Source organism: Epargyreus clarus, unplaced genomic scaffold, assembly GCF_041222505.1.
Source record: "Epargyreus clarus isolate Ecla_fem2 unplaced genomic scaffold, WU_Ecla_fem_2.2 ptg000029l, whole genome shotgun sequence".
NCBI lineage: Eukaryota > Metazoa > Arthropoda > Insecta > Lepidoptera > Hesperiidae > Epargyreus > Epargyreus clarus.
Genome location: NW_027332235.1, coordinates 8378399 through 8402446, shown reverse-complemented (window position 1 = coordinate 8402446; position 24048 = coordinate 8378399). Strand labels below are relative to the sequence as shown.

General features: G+C 35.7%; 1 protein-coding gene across 1 annotated transcript in view; it reads right to left on the bottom strand.

Annotated features, from left to right (window-relative positions):
• Positions 1 to 24048, bottom strand: part of LOC140754597 (glutaredoxin domain-containing cysteine-rich protein CG31559) — a 104454-nt gene that overhangs the window by 34789 nt on the left and 45617 nt on the right. The window contains exon 3 of the mRNA XM_073089641.1: positions 1765 to 1998. Within this exon, the coding sequence (XP_072945742.1) occupies positions 1765 to 1998 (234 nt within the window). The remainder of the gene's footprint in view (positions 1 to 1764; positions 1999 to 24048) is intronic.

Sequence of the window (24048 nt, the reverse complement as noted above, 5' to 3'; positions counted from 1 at the left end):
GATTACACGGACGAAGTAATAAAATAGACTACTTATAGAAAATTTTCTGTATGTTTCTCACAAGTTTATGTGTATACCTCAGATAAATATGACCTCTACTAACGTAGGTTACTTTTATATTAATGGGTATATGAACTAGTTACTTTATAAAGGTCTATCGTCCCTTATTAATAATCAATCATTCCAATTTATTCATACAGAAGACCGAAATTTGACAATTCCTAGTAGACAAAAATTGTCAATTTTTGAACTTAGGTAAGCGAAACATTGAATAGATTACGACGACCAGCGTGGCGGAGCGGTCACCATGCCGGTCTGACGCGCAGAGGGTCCCGGGTTCGATCCCCGGCCAGACAGACTTCTAAATGATGAATTTAGATTTCTGTTTCTTGGTCTGGGTGTTTGTGTATTTGTCTCTGTGTGCGTCCATAGCACCCACGATACAGGGAATCCTAGTGTGAGGCTGTGAGTGTAGAGCGTTTTATTATTTTTTTTTTTATTAATAATTATTAATAATGAGCATATGTTGATTGTATGAACCCAGTATGTCTTAAGATAGGTCCAGTAATATTAACATGAAATTATATAGGTTGGATTTGACTAATGTAATGATTGGTGTGGTTAGGGAGACATACTTTTTAGAGGCATTCCAGCTTAGTCCTTAGGGATCGCGGCGTGTCTGTAGCCGATCTCAAGTAAGAAACTAATCTTATCTGGGGTTGATTACAGACGACCATGTGCGACAGTAGCCACTAACCATCAAGTGGACTGCATACTGCATCTGCTACGCCTATATTAATTTCAATACTTCTAAATTACATTTGTCTGATGTAACACCAGAAAGTTATTTGCGCTAGGAGTCTATTTTTTACTCAGCTATGACAAATAGCGTCCAAATCATAACACTTTGGATTATGTCGATTATTGTGCAAGAATCAACAGTTCAAACGCATCCAACCGATAAAATTGACGACTACCTAGATTTCATTTATGTACCTACAACAACAGTGATGTAATGTAGCTTCCTTTTATCCAAAATTAGTGGGAAAGGTATTGAATGCTTTGGTCATTTAGAGCAAAGCATAGCATAGTATAGCAGTAATAAAAAGTATACTAGCTGACCCGGCAAACGTTGTGTTGCCATTTAATAAAAAAAATGTTAAGGGTGAACAAACCTTATCACTTAAGGGTATGAAAAGTAGACAGTAGCCGATTCTCAGACGTACTGAATAAGCATATAAAATTTGGTGAAAATCGGTAAAGCCGTTTCGGAGGAGTACGGTAACATTGTGGCACGAGAATTTTATGTATGAGATATAGGTACTGTGTTTATGGCACTTAAGATTCAAATAATCTGAACTTGCGCTGTAGAAATTATTCATAGGGTTCCGTACCCAACGGGTAAAAGCGGAACTCTATTACTAAGCGTCCGCTATTTTTAAAATAATATAGGAGTAACAGACAAGCGAGCAGTGCACCAAATGGTGTCTACCGCCGCCCATAGACATCAGTAATTAACCCTAGATAGGATTAGATATTTCCACCTGAGGTCGGCCACAGAGGACTGAGGACTAAGCTGGAACGCCTCGGAAAAGTACGTCTCACTTACCACACCCTTTAGACCAGACACAGCGCTTAACACTGCTGCTGTTAGGTAGAAATAGTGGTGCCGTCGAAATCGAACCACAAAGGGCTATACCACCTAAAAAGATTGTAATATATCAAAATCTATTATTAAATAGAAGAGAATATATTAAAACTTACCCCAACATGCTGTCCATCGATAAACAGCTGTGGCACGAGGATCTGATCGCTCCTCATTCGATCCCGGATCTCGTCCTGGTACTCCGTGCTCATGAAGACATCCCGTTCCTCATACTTCACCAGCAGGTTTCGGAGAATCTTCTTCACCAGCACACACCGTTGGTACGTGCTTCTCACTATGCCCATCGTGGTTGTGTAGAGCACGACCTTGCCTGCATCTTTCTCTTTGTAACTCTGTGGAAGAAAATAAAAAATATAGTTTAAAGAACTAAAAACTACACTTTTGTAGTTAATCAAACTACAAAGTAATAATTGTTGCAATCTAGTAACTTTGCAATGAGAGGACTTTGTAGATCGATAACAGCATTACTTGGCTACTTAGTTATGATTTAGTCCGCACCACCTAGACTCGGCGCCACCTATCTTGAATACCGTCTCGAAAATCTTTATTGGGACAATGAGACAAAATTACTAAAATCGTGTATTATCATCGATTCTTGATAATTGTTCAAAATTTTGAATTAAAGTGACCGTTCAAAGTAGGTAAAAATCGAGTTCAACGATACCGTTACATACATATATACCAAGATACATACAAGTCAAGCTAATAAAAGCGTTGTAAAAAATATGATCAGTTTTGGCAATTATATATAAGATTTAGCAAAGGGAGATCTTCCGCCGGGCTAGGTATCATGCCCGGGGAGCGGTCGTGCTCAGTTTGGAGCTTGTACTCGTATATGTACAAAATGTTTAGAAAACTTCGATATCTTGATTCAGAAACGTGTAGCGGCATCTCTTGATGTATATCACCACACAGTTTTTGCGTGGGTTGTTATCGACAATCCATTATTGTTCCACTGATGGGTAATGGTCCCCTTGTAAAGACAAAGAGGCTTACACCATAGGCTGCGCTGATCAAGTGCGAATTGGTAGACTTCACAAATCTTTGAGAACTTTTTTCTTAAGACTCAAAACTCTTGAACAGGATGAAAATAAATAATATAATGCTTAATTTTTTAGTACCTATGTCTCATTGTTCAGTTTTTGTTTCAAAATTATACAAATAATTATCATGTTAATATATTCTACCTATGTTTAACATTATTCAGATTTATTGTTACATTTAGTTTATTTTTACCGTGGGAAACTTTGTAATTGTGATGTGAAGATACAAAAAGTTTCAAAATCATGATTTCATGCGATTAAATAAATATTCTTTATAAACCTAAATAAATGGAGATTTGTTTATGAAATATTTTGCACAATACGTTTATTTAACATATTAAGTTTTACTGAAAAGAAACTGTAAATAGCGCCATCTATGGCTCTATATTGAAACTATTACAAGGCACACATTTCAGTTATGTAAAGTCACATTCACTACTGAAGCTGGTAATTTCATTCTAACCGCCACAGAGGGTGCCACAAGATAGAATAACCATGATTATTTTTTCCATGTCAACTAGGATTTTCCAAATCATTTCAGCTGTTTTCAAAATTACCTTAGAAACTGTCAAAAAACCAAGAACTAATTTACCACATTTTAATTTACTTAGAAAATTTGTTACTTTGACAGACACCTGAAACTATTTCATTTCTTTGTTTTAAATATTTCTTCCATTTTTTTATTTATATTCGTAAAGTATGTATATTTAATAGGTCTATTAAGCGACTAAGCAATGGAATAAGTGCTAGCCAGCGGCCTGTGAAATTTTCTTTTACTACTCGCATAGCCAGGTTCGTTATGGAAAATACCCCATTACCCATTACTTATAATTGACATATAAAATCCACTTAATATTAAACATTTAAACACACATAACGTCCGGGAAAAGAATCAAAGATTTTCTTTAAATATTTATACCCAAATGATGAGGCAGAAGGGCTACCTGATTGAAAGCAGTCACCGTCGCCTATGGACATTTGCAATACCAGAGGAGTCGCCTTTGCATGACGGGAGTTGGAGGAGAGCCCTTTTTGCACCTGTTTTCAAGAGCCCTATGTCATAGCGCTCCGGAAATACCTCAGGAGGAAGGTATTCATTCCACATCTTGCACGTCCGTGGCAAGGACGTACATGCAAATCGAACCGTGGAGGACCGCCACGAGTCCAGTGTGGTTGGAACTTCATCCTTCGGCGAGTGGTGGAGAAATGGTGACGTAGGCACCAGGTAAAATAGTTCCTCGGAACACTCACCATTGTAAAGCGCCATGTTCAGAAAACATCATGCGTAAAGTACATCTTAAAGTAGGTTCTAAAGTCACATTCGGACATCGCACGTATTGCGACAGCGGCACAAATCGTTTGTTTGTCGCACGGCACCGTCGCCGCGAATTTGCACGGCTTGCGCATTCGTCATTTGCGTAATTTCCTAGTTAGCGGCTACTTCGAGATGTTTATGTAATGGAATTTGGATGGACGGTAACCAATTTGTATCTTCTAATATGCTGTTTAGTTTTATGTTCATGTTAATTTTGAAGTTAGTAAAATCCTTTGGTATTCGGGTCCGGAGGTACCTGTTTCTTCCTAATTACTGTAGAGTTAGGTGTTGCTGTATTCTGGTTTGGAAGATGTTGTAAGGGCGATTCACTTATTCGAGAAGTTCTAACCTAGTCCTTAAAGGTAGCAAGATGCTTGGCCGTTTACCTGATCTTTCAAACCCGAATACAGCAGCGCATTTAGGTAGGACTCTAACCATATCTGAGGTTGACTATAGATGTCTATGAACGGCAGTAGTCACCATGAATATTGTATGCAATTGAATTCGTGTTTATTGTATATTTTTCTGAATAAATTATTTGCTTTCTTTTTTTCTTTCATCAGGTGAGGTGGACTGCTTGCTCGTCTACTTCAATACTATAAAAAACATTCCGTTGTACATCAGTTTCATTCCGTTAGTTGCGTTTATATGGATTGCCTCTAATAGTTTTCTACTTTTACTTATAACGTAATTTTATAATTACATACTTCTATGCTCTGAGTGACGTTACTAGGTATAAGTTTCGTTTATACTTTTACTTGTTTCTACTTTTTATACTTTAGTGGAATTTTATAAATCATATGGGGAACTGTTATGCAGTTCACAAAGTAAATTTAAAAAGCCATTTATAATTAATTCATCATCAATCCATCACTATCCCACTGCTGGGCACGGATCTTCTGTTATAATGAGAAGGATTAGGCAATAGTCCACCGCGCTGGCCAAGTGTGAATTGATAGACTTTATATAACTTGGAGAACTTTTTTTTAAAGATCATTCAAGTATACATCTTTCTGCTTTAAGGTCAAATGACGTTTTCATTTGCCCTTAAAGCAGATAAAAAGAGAAAGAGTACTCGTATAATACACGCATAACCTTGAAATGTCAAAGTTGTTACCAGTACCCTTACCATGAGTTTTTACGTTTTGACAAATATGGCTGTTTTGGTATTTGTTTACGTATTGGCCCATATAATTTCTAAGTTCTGACACTCCGCTAGGGGCGCTGATTGAAAAATGTATGGGCAAATACGTAAACAAATACCAAAACAGTCATATTTGTCGAAACGTAAAAACTCATGGTAAGGGTACAGGTATTTGAACCTCGAACCTCTTGATTGAGAGACCACGATTTAACCACTAGGCTATCACTGTTTAAAAATTAATTACCTTATTAAATATAAATTGTTTTTACGATAGAACTATATCTAATACAGATCTGTGGCTTTTACCTATAAATCTTTTGTGATACTCATAAGTAAGGTGAGTAAGCTCCGGAAATGCTCTGAGTGTTATAAGGCTAAAAGGATGTAATATTTGTCATAGATTCATTATAAACTTGATTTTAATAGTTTCCGATAGATTTAAGCTCACTCTTACGCCAAAACATGTCTAGAAAGTATGAATCAAGTGTATTACGTCATGTAAGTGAATATCAGATCAGTTTCATCCTGTATCCAGGTTGAAAGTGATTTGTAACTTAACCCAAACCTTTTAGAAGTCTAGACGGTTAAACGATTTGATGATCAGACAATTAGATTATTAGAGGGGTTGGTTAGTATGATAAAATTAAAAAAAAAATAGCTGCATAGTGAAAATTTCGTATGCAGCTTTAATACTACCCGCATGGTGGAGCGGTCACCATACCAGATATTATGTTACACCCAATTCTTAATAATATAGAAATAGCAGTGATAGTGCAGTGGTAGTGGTTAAGAAACTCGGTCTCTCGATCGAGTGGTCCGAGGTTCAAATCCCAGGTACGCACCTCTGATTTTTAAAAGTTATGTGCGTATTAGAAATTAATTGTCACTTGCTAAACGTTGAAGGAAAACATCGTGAGGAAACCGCGTACCTCAGAATTATATAAGAAAAAAATCTCAAATGTATGTGAAGTCTACCAATACGCACTTGGCCAGCGCGGTGGACTTCTCATTATGAGAGGAGACCCGTGCCCTGCAGTGGGACAGTAATGGGTTGATGATGATGATGATGACCCACTTCTTGCCTACTTTAAATGAAGCTAAGAAACATTCTACACCCAATATTAGATACACCCAATTTTTACCAACTTTAAGTAAAGATTATAAACATACTCTTTGTGATTTTGTAAAAATATCTAAAATGAAAGGAAAGATGTCGCTGGCAAACATATATTTGACACAGATTAAACATGTTTGTGTGTTTGCCAAAGTCATGTAATGTTTGTGTCATCAATACACAGTTTGGTTAACGGTTAAAGGTTGGCACGAGAAAGTTATGTGACTGAGAATAAATCGCTTGGATATTTTTTGTGACATAAATATTAAAAAGGAATAAAATGATAATGAGGTCTTCATATCTGTCTTAAAGGTGTGGTGAAGTCAATCAATTCTTATTTGGTTTCAAAAGTAGTAGAATTCTGTGTAGCTTCTATGAAATCACCACTTCAATAAGGTGGTAGTGGTAAGGCCTAAACCCATTTATGACTTTTGATAGTAGTGATAATCTCTGCTGTTCTGATTACATGAGGCGTCCTATCTTAGTCTTCAAGGGTGACATATCTGTGGCCGGGCTTATATAGGATTTCAATTATTTTTGGAGTTGTTTTTTTATAATATAGGAGTAGCAGACGAACATGCAGACATCTGTAATCAACCCCAGATAGGATTAGATATTCCTACCCGAGGTCAGCCACAGATGCGCCGCTACTCCTGAGGACTAAGCTGAAACGCCTCAGAAAAGTATGTCTCCCTTACTAAACCCTTCAAACCAGAACACAGCAGCGCTTAACACTGCTGTTATAAGGCAGAAAAAGGTGTGGCGGTGGTGCCGCCGGAGTCGAACCACATAGGGTTCTACCACCTTAAAAGTTAACTATAGATCTCCATAGCTAACAATGTATGTAGGTACCCACTTAATGTCAGGTGAGCAGTAAGATCGGTAAGTTCGATTGCAACAAATTAAAATTATATTCGAATTAAAACATTATTTATTTAAATATCATAGTTGAATAAATGAAAAATCATTGGCTGATGAAAATTCCAATAAGTCTTTTCTTAACGTCGACAATCTATCTTTACATAAATTTCTTAAAACATATTTGTCCAGCATCTTCTCATTGAGAGGAACTGCTATTAATTGATTTATTACACCATCTATTAAATTAACAACGTAATAATTCATACAATTTGAGTCTTATTAAAACTTGACGCTCACTATTCACTTAATCTTATCCGTTCGCCGATCATATGTCCAACCGGTTGAAACCAAACAAAAGGCTTATATCATATGTGGGTACACAAAGAGCTTATTTAATCAGTAATATCTCTACTAATGTGATATGGGAGTGCTAGTGTGTTTGTGTGCTTAAACGTGTGCTTAACATAGGTTGTTTAAAATTATATTGCAAATATTGAACTAGCTGACCCGGCAAACTTTGTATCTCAAATCAAGCATCTCAAAATCTATTTATCAAATATATTTCATATAAAATATATTCCACGAGTAAAATAGGATTTATTTCTACGTTACTTGTGGATAATGTAGCTTTCGAATGGTGAAAGAATTTTTAAAATCGGTCCAGTAGTTTTTGAGCCTATTCATTACAATCAAACAAACAAACAAAGTCTCCTCTTTATAATATTAGTATAGATTTAATTTAAAGATTAAATCAAGGACTGAAGTCTATAACAGATAGGTTTCCTATTCCTAAGGATTAAGGATAATGTTACCATAAGAATCAGATCTCATTAGTCATAGAAAAACACAGTAGGTAAAATGAAAAATGCTGTTATTTGCTTTACTATTAATAGACGAAAAGATACGGTGGCGGTATCACTATTGTTGAGCCAAGAAAGATTGAGTAAAATGTTATAATGGCCTTAAATATAAATTCCAAAGATTCTCCTGAATGTCGCATGGAGTGTGTCATGGATTTAATTCAGGAGATGGGAAGTTTTTTTACCTACTGCAGTTACTAACACACAGAAAAAGTCCCTTTTCTAAAGGAATTACCTAGTCGCATAGCCTCTCACTGCGTCAAAGTAGAGGTCTTATAACTGCTAATCAATTGATGGATACATTGAAATTTAATGTAATTGATATGGACCTGTTAAGCCTGTGGGTGAAAGGCAGACAAAGACACGGATAAAAGCTCTACCCTCACACATGAAACTAACTTGAGCAATATATTTAGTTTTGGCAACACATGCACACACGGACACGCGTATACGCACATACATACATTACATACAATACCAATCGTATGGAGCGTATGATTTCATACCTTGCATCATGTTCGAATTAATCTTAAGCAAAAACTAACCGGATGGAAGTTTGTCTCAAATTAACATTTATGTAATGCCAAATATACTGCAGTGTTAGTAGTTATGTAGCTTCAATTGCAAGGAAATGCAAATATGTATAAAATGTATTATTTGCTATTAAAATGTAATGGGATTTTTATTTAAAACTGTGCTACCGTTCTCGTGTATTTCCGTGCAAGAATTATTTTTGATGTTTAACAATCTGTATATTTTCTTTGTAAAATGTAAATGCATTCGAATGTGGTAGAACGCTTTGTGGTTCGACTCCGCAGCACCACCGCCACACCTATTTCTGCCTAACAACAGCAGTGTTACGCGTGTTCTGGTTTGAAGGGAGTGGTAAGAGAGACATACTTTATCGAGGCGTATCCTCAGGGATAGCGCGCATCTGTGGCCGACTTCAGGTAAAATATCTAATCCTATCTGGGATTGATTACAGATGTCCATGGGCAGCAATAGCCACTTACCATCAGGTGGGCTGCATGCTCGTCTGCTACTACTGTATCATAAAATGTAAATGCCTCTATCACGTTTAACCGCGTGGCACAGCGGTCATTATGTCGGTCCTTGTTCGATTCTAATGCATGACGGATGAATGGATTCAGTTTTAGTTTTTTGTTGTCTAGGTATTTATGGACAACAACGACACAAAATTTAAATCAATTCTAATCCTTTGGTGTTGTTCAAAATGAATAACTATACTCTAAAACAGGTTTACAACCAAAGACAGACACTTCAATTTGAATGGTTGGTATTGATAAGTATCGTGACACTAATCCGCATTAAAATAACATTGTGGAGTACTTGTTATCAGTTGGGAGATAGCAGTAGTCAAAGTGTTTTTATTGACGTAGCTTTCTTGTAGTGGTCACTGTTATTTTTTTTAATATAGGAGTAGCATACAAGCATGCAGTCCACCTGATGGTAAGTGGGTACTGCCGCCCATGGACATGTGTAGTCGATCCCAGATAGGATTATATATCCCTACCCGAGGTCGGCTACAGATAGGCCGCTATTCCAGACGACTAAGCTCAAATGTGCCTTACCACACCGACGGTGGTGCCACCGAAGTCGAAACACAAAGGGCCCTACCACCTTCAACCGAATAATTGCCGAAATAACACGATTTTTGGAATCAATAGACATGTATTTACATTATAGAAGGGGATTTTAAAATTTGTCATCATGCCCATTCGTCATCATCATCAACCCATTATTAATCCACCGCGCTGGCCAAGTTTAGAATTGAAGATTGGTAGAGTTCACATCGCTTTGAGATTTTTTTTTTATATAAATCTCTCAGGTATGCAGGTTTCCTCACGATGTTTTCTTTTACCGTTTGAAGAAAGTGATAATATTTTTTTCCTAATAATTATTTTCTAATGATGCTATTAGCATTATACAAAAGTCGATCATCATCAAACGCCGATCTCATCCCCTATCATACCATGTTAACCCTAAAACAGTTAGTTGCTCTCAACCGCATCGCATGACGATTAAGACCGCACCGTTAACATGCGGTTGTTGTGACATGTGAACGGTTAAGTGGACAGTGTTGCCAGATATTGAACACATGTTGTAGTGGTAGCGAAGCGCTGGCTCAGCTATGAAGTTTTTTTTAAAAGCATATTTAGGTAAAAGCATATTTAAAAGATAAAACGACTTTACATAGGATTTTTTAAGGAAAATCTTATAATATTATTTATTGGGTCATGATATGATTAGTAAAATAAACTTAGACATTACTATAAACAAAATAAATATTAGTCAGATGTTAAACTGTCTTAAATGAAATTTAAATTATAAAAAACAATTTTTAATTTTAAAGATGAAATTGTTGTGTTTTTTTTTAAAGAAATAACTTTTTTATTCAATCGTCAAAATGTGATTCACTAACCTTATTGTGTAACCACATACATGTTTGACATTTTTTCAAATAACTAAATCTACACTAATATTATAAAGAGGAAAACTTTGTTTGTTTGTTTGGTTGTAATGAATAGGCTCAAAAACTACAGGACCGAATTTAAAAATTCTTTCACCATTCGAAAGCTACATTATTCACGAGTAACATAGGCTATATTTTATATGAAATGTATTTGATAAATAGATTTTGAGGCGGTACGAAGTTTGCCGGGCCAGCTAGTATTTAATAAAATACTAGCTGACCCGGCAAACGTTGTGTTGCCATATAATTAAAAAAATGTTAAGGGTGAACAACCCTTATCACTTGAGGGTATAAAAAATAGATAGTAGCCGATTCTACTGAATGTGCATATAAAATTTTGTGAAAATCGGTAAAGCCGTTTCAGAGGAGTACGGTTACTAACATTGTGACACGAGAATTTTATATATAAGATTTAAGCGATATTTTATCTTGCACAGGAAGACAATCCGCGATCTCAAGTGATATTACTGTAAAACGCGTACAACTGTTGCAGTTACGTAAAGCAGTTTCTTCTTATTAAGTTAATTTCACAGAATGGGATCCTGTTTGCTAACTTTTTCCGCTAATATGTATAATGCCGGATGACTAGACCCGATGGATGACGTCACTCATGTGGTAGTATGGTCAGCAAAGTAGGTTAAGAAAATGTTTTCATACTTTTTATTTGCAGACCGTTGGTAAAAAATATTTTTATTATTTAAGCTTAATGATACTTAATATTAATTAAAAACGGAATCACAAAACATTTTTAAATATCACAGACTATTTTATCAATTTTGGAGTTATTGGTTATTTATCGTTCAGGCTAACATTTGAAGTACCAAAAATATGTAAGGTACTACAAATATTAAGACGACAAGGTGAATTTGGGGTTCAAAAAGGGGGTGAAATAGGGGTATCTGTTTGTTTTTTAGGGCGTTCATTGTAACCCCAATGCTAAGGGTTCCATAAATACCATAAATACATTGAAGGTGGTAGAACTCTTTGTGGTTCGCCTCCGGCGGCACCACCGCCATACCTATTTCTACCTAATAACAGCAGTGTTAGGCGTTGCTGCGTTCCGGTTTGAAGGGTGTGGTAAGGGAAACAGACTTTTCCGAGGCGTTCCAGCTTAGTCCTCAGGGGTAGCGGCGCACCTGTGGCCGACCTCAGGTAGGAATATCTAATCCTATCTGGGGTTGATTACAGATGTCCATGAGCGGCAGTAGCCACTTACCATCAGGTGGACTGCATGCTCGTCTGCTACTCCTATATTATAAAAAAAAACCTATAGTAAGATTTTTTACAAAAATTATTTTTAACTTTTTACTTTTCTTTGCAAATACCAGAACTCATTATCTTAGCCTGCTGATTTCACTAACTATGCTTCAATACGAGTAATAGTCGTATATTCGTGTAGCAAAGTAGGAAGCGATTACTGACCAAACCTACCAATTTACTGTGTTTCGAAGCTTTGTCCAGTTACTTGACTCAAATGTGTGTTGCAGTGTGTTACTGTTCTGTTATTATCGGAGACATTTATTATACACGACGTTTGATAATTTGGTCGCGTCGTGTCATTGCCGAATCGTTAATATTTGCTTTATTTTATGAGTTACTTATTAAACAATATAAAATCATAATTACAATAAAGTTTTAAATGTAAACTTTGTATGAATTACATTACTGTCAACGTTTTTGTATCTAATAATCTATAGGTGGTAGGGACCGCTTATCATCAGGTGGACTGCATACTTGTTTGCTATTCCAAATAAAAATATCTATACATGTTGCTCAATTTCTATTATTTCATTAACTACATCAGTATTTAATAATGGTACATTTAACCATTCAGCATTCTTTGTTAAAGCTATTATAATTAATATTGCATTATATGTTTTATTTTACGAGTAATTACTTACATATTTAATATACCAGACTTCATCATAAACCTACTCTTTATAATGAGAAAAGTATGCAGGTGATAAACAACAGATTATATCTTGCATCCAAAGTGCATCATAACTACGTCATAGTCTAATTCATGGTTAGAAAGTTTTTTATGTGTTGTGTAGTTAAATAAACTCATCCGGGGAAAATAGATAAAATGTTCTTTATGGCTTAGGCTGACTACCCATTGGTGACTATCGCTTCAGCAAGTGGTATCTATAGTTTATACGTCTGTAATCATCCCCAGATAGGATTAGATTCCTGCCTGAAATCGTCCACAGATTCGCCGCTACCTTTTAGGACTACGCTGGAACGCCTCGGAAAGTATGTCTCCCTTACAACACCCTTGAAACCAGAGCACAGCAGCGCTTAACACTGCTGTTATTAGTTAGAAATAGGTGTAAAGTGTGGGCAGCCTAACAGTTGTTTGCATTATAGACATACTGTCATAAATTGTAGTTTTATGAAATTGATAACTCGCTCTGATAAATTCTCTTGTTGTATTTTATGGAAACTGAAAAATACCTACCTAATTATTTGTTTAAAGTAATTTATAATCTAAATGTGACGCACATCTCCATGAAATTGTCAAAAAAGACGTCGATGGTTTTTGACACCAGACTTGACTATGGGCTAACTTCTTCACTAACTTTGAAGGTGGTAGAACCCTTTGTGGTTCGACTCCGGCGGCACCACCGCCACACCTATTTCTGCCTAATAACGGCAGTGTTAGGCGCTGCTGTGTTGCGTTTTGAAGGGTCTGGTAAGGGAGACATATTTTTCCGAGGCGTTCCAGCTTAGTCCTTAGGGGTAGCGGCGCATCTGTGGCAGACTTCATATAGGAATGTCTAATCCTATGTGGGGTTGATTACAGATGTCCATGGGCGGCAATAGTCACTTACCATCAGGTGGACTGCATGCTCGTCTGCTACTCCTTTATTATAAAAAAAAACATTAAAAGGTCAGTTTTTCTTTTAAATGTGAAGAATTTCCCAACAGTGAGACACTAAGAGTTAAATACATAAAAATTACTACGAGTATCATTGTCTATTATATTCTATGTAATAAAACCTTTGGTGGTCTGTAATATAGGGTCGGAACGGAAACAAAAACTTAATTGCAATAATTAAAGCGCGGTCTCAATAAATTCATTAAATGTAATAATTTAATTATAGTCATTAGTAATTCATCTCAACCTTAACCTAAAATGCTAAATGACTGGTTTGAACTTGTATCTATTGCAATAGAATGTGATGTGGTTTATTAAATAACGTAAAAATGTATGAATGTTACCTACATTATTACCATGTATTAAATAATTAAAATAGAGTTATGATAAAAAATGTTTACAGCCGTAGTTGAAATTGATAGACTTTTAAGGTACCTTTTTTTAACAAGGGGGAAACCTTCAAAAGTTACCCGACGACGTGGGAGCGACGCCGGGTTATGTGGGATTTTTACAGCACTAAAATCTCCCCGGTGGCCGTCCTCAACGCTTGTTGGAGAACTCCGGGATCTCCGACGGAACGCAACCGGAGTCCTCCAAGGTACCTAATCGTTGTGATTTGTTAAAGGAAACTGTAGGTTTCCTAACGATGTTTTCCTTCACCATTAGGTATATAGTAATTAAGGTAATTAATTTGTAATAGGTAAGCACAATTTTGAAAATTCAATGATGCGGGTCAGGAATTTGAATATCGGACCTCCAAACAGAGAGGCTGAGCAGAGGCTTCAAACTTACTAAGGTTTAATACTTTTTTGCTATTTATCTCATCATCTTCATCAGCAACCCATTACTGTCCCACTGCTGGGCACGGGTGTCATTTCATAATGAGAAGGATTAGGCCATAGTGCACCGCATATGCACCGCGTATGCAGGTTTCCTCACGATGTTTCCCTTCACAGTTTAGCAAGTGATAATTAATTTCTAATATGCACATAACTTTGAAAAATCAGAGGTGCGTGCCTGGGATTTGAACCTCGGATCCCTCGATCGAGAGGTCGAGTTTCTTAACCACTAGGCTATCACTGCTTTTTCTCTAATAAAATGAAATTATAGAAATTATACAACAAACTCGAAAGTTGTTATCCATAACACTACAACAAATATTAAAATGCAAATCCCGGTATTACAATTACATCGACCGATTGACTATTAAATGAAGATTGTATTACATTTATATTGTTTATGGTTTCTCATTATGTTATGGAAATACGTTATTTACAACGTACACCTGCGCGCCGATTGATGATTTGAATAGAATTTATACGTGAATGTTAAGTTAGCTATCATGTTAAGTTTATGTTAAGCGAACTAGCTTATTTGTCAATAACAATTGATTAAACACAATACTTAAAATGTGGCTCTCGAAACAAAATACTAGCAGTACCCGCAGTAGTAATCAGCGCCCCCAGCGGATTGTATCAGTATTAATTGTATATACAAAAACAGACATTTTTGTACGTACGTCAAACGTAAAGACTCATACTAAGGGTACAGGACCATATTGTTGTATTATGAGCAGGGCCGTATTTAGAGGTCTAGAGGCCTTGGGGCAACAAAGGAGTGGAGACCCCCTGGTCTCAAATTATTTTCCGAACAAAATGAACAATTTTTGTACAAAGTACTGTAGATAAAGGTAAAACAGCCAAAAATAAATATCAAAGGAAAAGATATATTTTTTACTAGTGTTTACTAGTCGGAATTAAAAAAAAAATCCGACGTCTCTATTGTGGGGGCCCCTCTTTTGTGGAGGCCCCGGGTCTTCCGCCTTGGTTGCCCTCCCTTAAATCCGGCCCTGATTATGAGACCTTGAATTAAATAATAGGTAGGTATATTATTTTCGTCAACTGTAAAATAACGTATTTTATTTGTCAACCGATTATTCCTCATTTGGCAACTACTCGTATTTACGAACTTTCTTTTTATCAACCACCCGTTGAGTATTATCTCCTACAATTTTTACCTTACGGTATCTTGTTGCTTAAGGTACTGAGAAGTTGCTTAAGCCCCTGCCGCCTAGATTACTAATTTGTTGTATCAAAAACGTTTGATTTTATCCGAAAAATCTACCAACCGTTGAGTGTAAACATATTTCTAGGTGTACGCGCTACTAAATAATCGCCGAGCAATAGTTGACAGTTCTTTTAATCACTACTTAATCGCTAAAGCTACCAGCTCAAATAATAGTAGCCAATGTACGGCCAGCCTTAGTATTATTAGAAAAAGTCTTGGAAATATGAAATGTTGATAAGGTATTTTCCCCAAAATTTCAATAATTTTTACGGTCGATTTTATTCCATAGGCCGTTAGACTCGTACCTGCATACGTACGTATTAGAGCATAATTTAGATTTAGTCTACCGTGTTACTCAAAGCCTCTTAAGTTACTTGTAACTGTCATAAAACGTAAGCTGGTTACTAAGATATTTCATTTCGTCACATCTCCGCATTCATAGAGACATAAAGCTGTGTGCACAACCCCACTTCTTGAAACCGGTGTGGCGCGGAACTCAGCCTTACAAGGTCGAGTTGGTTCGTGACTGGGTATACTTTATCTGTTACACGGTTGCAGTATGTTCGTTTATATTGTTATAGGAAACTGTTGTTAAGTGATATTATAGTAAAGCTGAATAAGTCTAATGTTTCATGAGTAAGATATATTGCTTTATTTGCTTATTATCAATCTATTTGTAGGGTTCCATACCTAAAGGGTAATAATTCGCTAAGTACGAGTCGAACTCGTACGTGGAGGCTTCCGTACCACCATTATGTTTTACTTTCATTATGTTTTACTTATTTTTATTCATTTTATTATTTTCAACAATACTTAGTTATATGATACAACAATAGATGGCGTTGGGGTGATGATTAATAATACGTAAACAACGTATAATAAAATTAAAATAACTATATTAAAATATGTTTTATGGTTAGTAATAGTTTTAAATGGATTGTAAAAATTTCACCTTTAACATTTTTATATTTATATGGCAACACAACGTTTGCCGGGTCAGCTAGTTTTATATATAAACTGGCTGACATTAAATTCATTTGATTGTAGACATCGATCTACATCAAATAAAAAATGTTATCTTCAAGATTTGCACTTAGTATCTCAGAATAAAACCGTTATTATTAGTGCTCTTATTTTACTAGGCCAAACAAATAAATGCTCCAAATGAAGACAAGTTTTAATTAAACTTATTTCAACGAACCACGCACAATGAGAGCAGAAACAAGATGGCTTACATCTCGGTAAAGATGAACAAAAAATATAAGCAAAACTTAATTGCTTATGAATAATGCATTGACATTTAATATTCAATGCCATGTTCTTGATCAGGGGCGTTCATATTTAATATATTATGTATTATATAGATATATGCTACCTGTTTCACATACTCGTAATATAACTACATACCATAATAATGTCTGCTTATTTTATTTTATTACATTTTTCATAATACGGAAATCAAAACATTTGGTTTAACTGCCCCTTATCGACATTTATAGTCAAACCCAGATAGGTTGGCCTACCTGACGCCGGTGTCAGATGCAATACTACCTCTAAGAAGTAAGATGGAACGCCCCGTATAAATGTTGACTACCTTCTTACATCTTTCAAACCATAACACAACACACACACACACACACACACACATTTAATATCGCTTTTTTATAATATAGGAGTAGCAAACGAGCATGCAGTCCACCTGATGGTAAGTGACTACTGCCGTCTATGGAAGTATGGACCCCAGATAGGATTAGATATTACTACCTGAGGTCGGCCACAGATGCGCCGCTACCCCTGAGGACTAAGCTGGAACGCCTCGGAAAAGTATGTCTCCCTTACCACACCCTTCAAACCAGAACACAGCAGCGCTCAACACTGCTGTTATGATGCAGAAATAGGTGTGGCGGTGGTGCTGCCGGAGTCGAACCGCAAAAGGTTCTACCATCCAAAATGTTGTTATAAAGCGGGAATAAAATGTTGCGGTAGTGCCTCTGGAATCACATCAAAAAGGGTTACTACCTTGATAATCAGCTTGATATAGCAAATGAGTGCAGGCTCCACCTCATTGTAAATCAATAATGACATATGATTTTGTAATCAACTGATCACAGATTATTTTCTACTCCTGAATATTGAGACGATCGAAAGCAATAACTGCTTCACAGCAAAAATAGGTGTGGTGGTACCTCCCATGCCCATAACCAAACCAAGTTTGGTTTAACCATACACCCACAAACGAAACCAACTCTCATTATTGGAACTTATACTAATTACAACATGTTTGAGCAATATCACATTACACAGGTAATGGGTATTACCTTCAGCGGTTTGACAATGCCATATTACATTACATTATCAGCCTCATAATGTTGTCAACTCAATTATTGAGTCTTGTATTACTAGTTAAGTAAGCAGTATCAGGGTTTAAGTATACTCGTACATATATGCAGCGTGTCAGACGCGTACCGTGGCAGACGAATAAGGATCCTCCTATGCAATACAGGATGATTTTTTCAAATTGATCTTTAGGGCCAAATAGGAACATAAGAATTAGCGAAAAATGCTGGAAGGAGTTCGAGGCCGAGGCAGATTTTGATAAAAACTAAAACTCGTAACTCCTGTCAGCATGTTTAGCTTATCCTTATAGGTGCGGAGGTGACTTTGAAGGCCTGTTTGAAATATTCACCCTATATACAGTCGCGTAGACTGGGGCCGTCTCGGTCAAAATATTGTACACAGTAAAATTTTACTTTTCTCTTCCACGGCCCGTGTATGATACGTTCACTGTCTGGCAATATAAATGGTGCCTGGAAACAATGGGATTAAGGTACGGCATATCATATCGTGCGGCTATACAAATAAAATATCTGTCCGTTTTTGTTTTTTATAAACTGACATTCTACAAGTTTGTATTTGTATGCATGTATAATTTTCGAAACTTATTGTTTATGTAGGTTCCATTTATACCTTCAAAAACCTACCTTCAAATACCTTGTGTTCCATTTATATGGGCAATGGAAAAAATTGTTAAAAAGATGATAAAAGAAGAATTAGTTTCTTAATTATTCTATGTTAAAAAGAATATAAATATTTATGTTGCGTCATCAAGGTTAAAGGAACAATTAAAATAATTTCCATTGTTCTCTAATGAATTTCATTGCTCGATTTCATAATAACTGTGTGTTATGTTATCAACGTATATAAATATTATAATGCTTTATTAACATACTTTTAGTATTACTCATATAGTTCGTAGAAGTAAAGTCGGTAAAATTCATTGTTCAAAGGACTTCTACTAGTTTACACTGGTAAATATTGGTATAATCTGGTTATTACCGGTGTACCACTAAGTACCGAACTTGAGGGTTTGATAATCTTTTAGGGAAATTAAATATCAAATGAGCATGCAGTCCTTCTGATGGTCTAGCACCCATGGTCACCTGTAGTCATCTATGTGGAGTATGAGGAATAATCTATCTAAGATGTGCGTTTATACAACTAAGTACTAAAATATCTGGTGTATATCGTACTAAACCCTTCAAACCAGGCTCCTGTTCTGATTTGAAGGGTTTAGTACACGGTGCCTTTAAGGCCAAAATAAAAGAAATAAGTCTAAGGTGCTTCAGGCATCCAATCCCGAAGAGTTCTACCATCTCACAGAATAGTTTATTTATTGGTGTTATTTATGTTTTAGGTAAAATCTATTGGATGGAAGAATTTGAACCACACCTTTTAAAAAATATGTTACTATTTCGAGCCAAAAATCCGCCATTTTGATTTTTTTCTAACACCAATCTAAGGACACTAACAAGGTATTTGAGAGGAATATAATTACACCTTAACTGTCGAAATTCATCTAGCCGTTTATTAGATCCAAGGGTATAAAGAAAGACGAACATACAAGATACGCGCAAAAAACATAACCCTTCCTTGGCAGTCGGGTGAAAACTTATAAGTGTTTTTTCCTCAACGCTTATTGTGACAAGCATTATAAAAAATGAAACAAAACAAATATATGTGAGACCAAGGCTGGCGGAACACATACCTTAGATAAGGTTTGATTGGTCATACACACTCTGTCTTAGCGGCACTTCTCAAGTGACAGGTTCGTGGAACTAATTGTTTAAGTTATAAAAAAGCGCATAACTTAATATATTTACTGTTTAATATATCGAGAATGGGTCTGTTTACTACTAATATGTTTGTAACTCTCGACTAATCTGCATTTGTATGTCCCGCAACGGTATGTCCGTGTCGTAGGATTTTCCAGTTTGAAGCACAAGCGTGTGCCCAACATCTGAGAGAAGACCTGTGCCCAATGCTGGGCACAGGTCTCCTTTCAGAATGAAAAGGATTAGGACATAGTCCATCGCGCTGACCAAGTACGTATTGGTAGACTTCACTACTAAGCATGCAGGTTTCGTCACGACGTTTTCCTTCACATTTAAGTAATTATTAAGTAATTAATTTCTTATATACTTACACATAATTAATTGAAAGATCAGAAGTCCGGGATTAGAACCTCGGACTTCCGTGCACGACATAAAATTGACCTAAATTTATTTTTCACTCAGAATTATATTACCACTTTTTTGTTCGCAGAGGAAAATGTTGTTTTCGTATTTTGTTTTATTTCAGTTTCATATGCACATATATTTCACGATATGCAGAGATTTTGCCAAATGAACTTGAAGTTCATTTCCCAATGTGCTGCAAAAATAGTACCCAAATATAATTTAACATAGGAACAGTTAATTGTATGTTACCGAAAAGTTCGTTAACATTACATCCAACATATTTATGTTAATCTCTACATATTCCACACATTGAGAGTTGAAAGCGTGGGAAGGTGGCTAGGTCTTTGTCATTTGTATTGCAACGTGGCTAAGAACAAACGTCATGATAAGTGTTTTAATTTGTTTTTGCAGTGGAAACTAAGTTCCTGCCAATATTTAAGTATTTTTAAATAAACTTTAACAACGGATAATTTGTGATATATTCTCCCATGCTGTCTACAATTCAAATCTTTAACATGATTTTCAAAATTTATTTTGTTCGTTTTCTTTTTGTTGTTTTTCTTCGAGATGTTAAAACGTCCGATTTTTACTGATTTACTTTATGCAAGAAACATTTGATTTGCAAAATGTTTAAATTAAAAAATGGCGGGAATTTAGCTGCCCAAGTTATAATCTCTTCTACTTGTAATTTACTTATTACAGAGCTTATGTATGTTTTTTGTCTTTGTATTATTTTTAGGTTATTTAAAAATGTAAAGATAGGAAAAATAAAGATTGGATCCACATTGTCAATATTTTTACTATGCTTAATTAACGAAGTTTGATTATACTAAATCGCACAGTCATCCGTTTGCGCAATATTCGTTAAAAGGCATCCAAAAGTTTCGCTTCACGTATTAATATATCAATACTAAGAATATTCAATATATATCCACAAATACGTTTCTTCATCTACTACCAAATACGTATATTTGAACTATAGAACCTCGATAATAAACAGGCGACAATAAATTAGCCTCGAGAGGTAAATCCGGAGTGGAATGGAGAGTCCAGTTATGTTAAACACGTGGAATGCCTTGGATTCGGCCCACGGCTCGCCTACAGCGATGGGTTGTGAAGTTAAATGGACATAAGATAGGGATGTGAAAACGAGCGAAAATCGATTAAATAATAATCGATTTTAATCGATTAAATAATAATCGATTTTAATGTTTAAAAATATATTGTCAAGTAATGTATTTTCGGATAAATAGGTCGTCAATAGTCCCTGAAATTTGACATCGAAAAAAAAAACGGTTTTACGAAATTTGATCTCAAATTGTAGTTTTAGGTTGGTACAAGGAATCAAAAATATTTTTTTTGTTTAAAAATCGATTGTTATACAAAAACAATCGATTATTATATTATTCACATCCCTAAGCACAAGATTACAAATAACGCTACCGTATAGAATACTAACTAAATGTTTGTGTTATTTGTGAGCTTATTAAACTTGAGGATTAGTTGGGATGAGAAATAAATACGTGTGTTTAAGCCGTATGAACTGTTAAATTATGTATTCAATAAATTACAGATGTTTTATATGAATACCATAAAAATAGAGCCTGCAATGGTATTAATAAAACAAATAATAAATAATTTACATTGTGTATTATAAGATAGTATTAAAAGTTCGGAAAATAAGAATTCTGGCATAGTATTCTGAAATACTGTACTGAGTTCAAAGTAGTTAGTTATAAGTACTGAGTTTAATGTCAGTAAACATTCATTATATAGAGGTCTTAAAAGAAAGCTTATAAGCAAAGTGCCTTAGTAGCAATACCAAGCACCCAACTAACCAATTACTCAAAATATCTGTCATTTGTATTTGTAATTATTTTTGTAGCAACCTATTCACACCTATTTCTGTCTCGTTATGGTTTGAAAGGTTTGAAGGGAGACATACTTTTCCAAAGCGTTCCAACTTAGTCCTCAGGAATAGCGATGCATCAGGCTGACCTTAGGTAGAAATATCTAAGCCTATCCGGAGTTGATTACGGATATCCATGGACGGCAGTAGCCACTTACCATCATCTGACCTGCACGCTCATCTGCTACCCCTATATTACAAAAAAAGAAAAACGTCTAACTAAAGTATTTTTGTACATTATGCTATTTAAGTGTTTTATAAGGTAGTAAAGCTTTTTTGTATCTTCCTAAAGCAATAAAAACTATGTTTCAAAACAGTAGCATAATATCATATGTAAGTCACGTTATACGGTTCAATGGCATTGTGACGTCGGCACGAAGATTTTATCAGTACCCTTAGTATGAGATTTTACGTTTCTACAAAAATGGCTGTTTTTGTATGTGCTTTATGAATAGTTAGATTAAATCTGTTAAAACATATGACTGGTGTTGAGTAACTGACAAGGTCGGGTTAGTGTCCTCGGGGGAGTAACAAAAGTGCTCTTTTCTATCTTACTTCACCTGTACTTCTCTCTCTATTGGTAGAGGCGGAGACGAAGGGAAATAGACAGAGAGTAATTATAATTCTGGAAGTATAAAATTAAATAAAATTTATTCACACAGTGCAGTCCTGTAGGAGCGCTTACAAAATATGTAACTCAATTTGTTTTTCTTAATTTGAAAGTGACTTCACCTGAGATGATTCACCTTCAAGAAATTCACGTTTTTAGTATAATTTTCATTTATATATATCTTTACGTAGAAATCAAGGAGTGTATCCAAATTTATAACATACTCGTATAATTTATAACACTAAGTCATACGGATTTCCTCACGATATTTTCCTTTTTCGAATCAAGTGGTAAAAACTATCAATGTGTTCAAATCTCAGGCACGCAATCAAGCAACTCTGATTTTTCAAAGTTATGTGCGTATTAGAAATTAACTATCACTTAATTAAATGGTGAAGGAAAACATCGTGAGGAAACCTGCATACCTAAGAAATCTTGTCAAAAAAGGTATGTGAAGCATACCTACCAATTAGCACTTGGTCAACGCGGGCCGCGGTAGTCTATGGCTTAATCCTTCTCATTCTGAGAGGATACCCGTACCCAGCAGTGTGACATCAATGGGCATCAATTGATGATGATGAAAACATAAGCTTTAGTACGTCTTGTTTCGATTTTGTTGATTCGAAATTTCAAAGAGATTAAATTTAAACCACTATATCATATTTTCTGTAGGTATATTTATACGTGTTATATTGTAACCGCGTAATTTTGAAAACCATAATCAAATTTCTTTACCGTTACTTTCAATCAGTTTGTACGGATTCAGAACAAAATGCGGTTCGGATTATTCCCACCTGAAATTGGTCATGCGCGTAAGTGTGCACTTTCTTTTGGTTTACGATAGAATTACGATAAAAGATAACCCTTTTATCTGGGGTAAATAGAAAATTATAATATTAATTTATTTTTGGGATTTTTTGGGAATATTTTGACCATATATAGTTTTGGAATAAAGATAGGAAAAATCAATGAAGATTTTAAATTCATTTGTACGTCTGAATTGTGTTACTGTAGTCTCAAGATGAGAATAGAGCTACGGCATTATCTGCTTGTCGTAAAAGATGACTAAAAGGTGGCTTCTGGGGCTTTGGGTAGCAAGAATGGAAGCTCAAGGGACGACGTTATGTGAACGAACCTGAAACAATGCGTGGGTGTCACCCACAGTGCTCAGAGAACTTCGGTTGCATTGCTATGCACATCCCGGAAAACCTCTACGTAGTAGTGAGGGCGACCACCGACGTTTTAAACGAAAACTACACCCTATCCGCACTGTCAGTCCGTACTTGGTTATAGTCTATCAGGCCACGTCCCTGTAGTTCCGGGAGTAGAATAGGACTACGGTATCTCCTGCCTGTCGTAAGAGGCGACCAAAAGGGGGCTTCCGTGGTTACGTGTGGCAAGAGTGGGAGCTCGAATCGACCGACGGCGACCCCGGGAAGGACGGCTGTACGGCGGTTTCGATAGGATTCGCGATAACAAATCAATGAAGTAAATAGTAGAAATCAATCACAATCCATCAATCAATCAATCAATCACAATCACTTAAAATGATGATTATTTTAAAACTTGT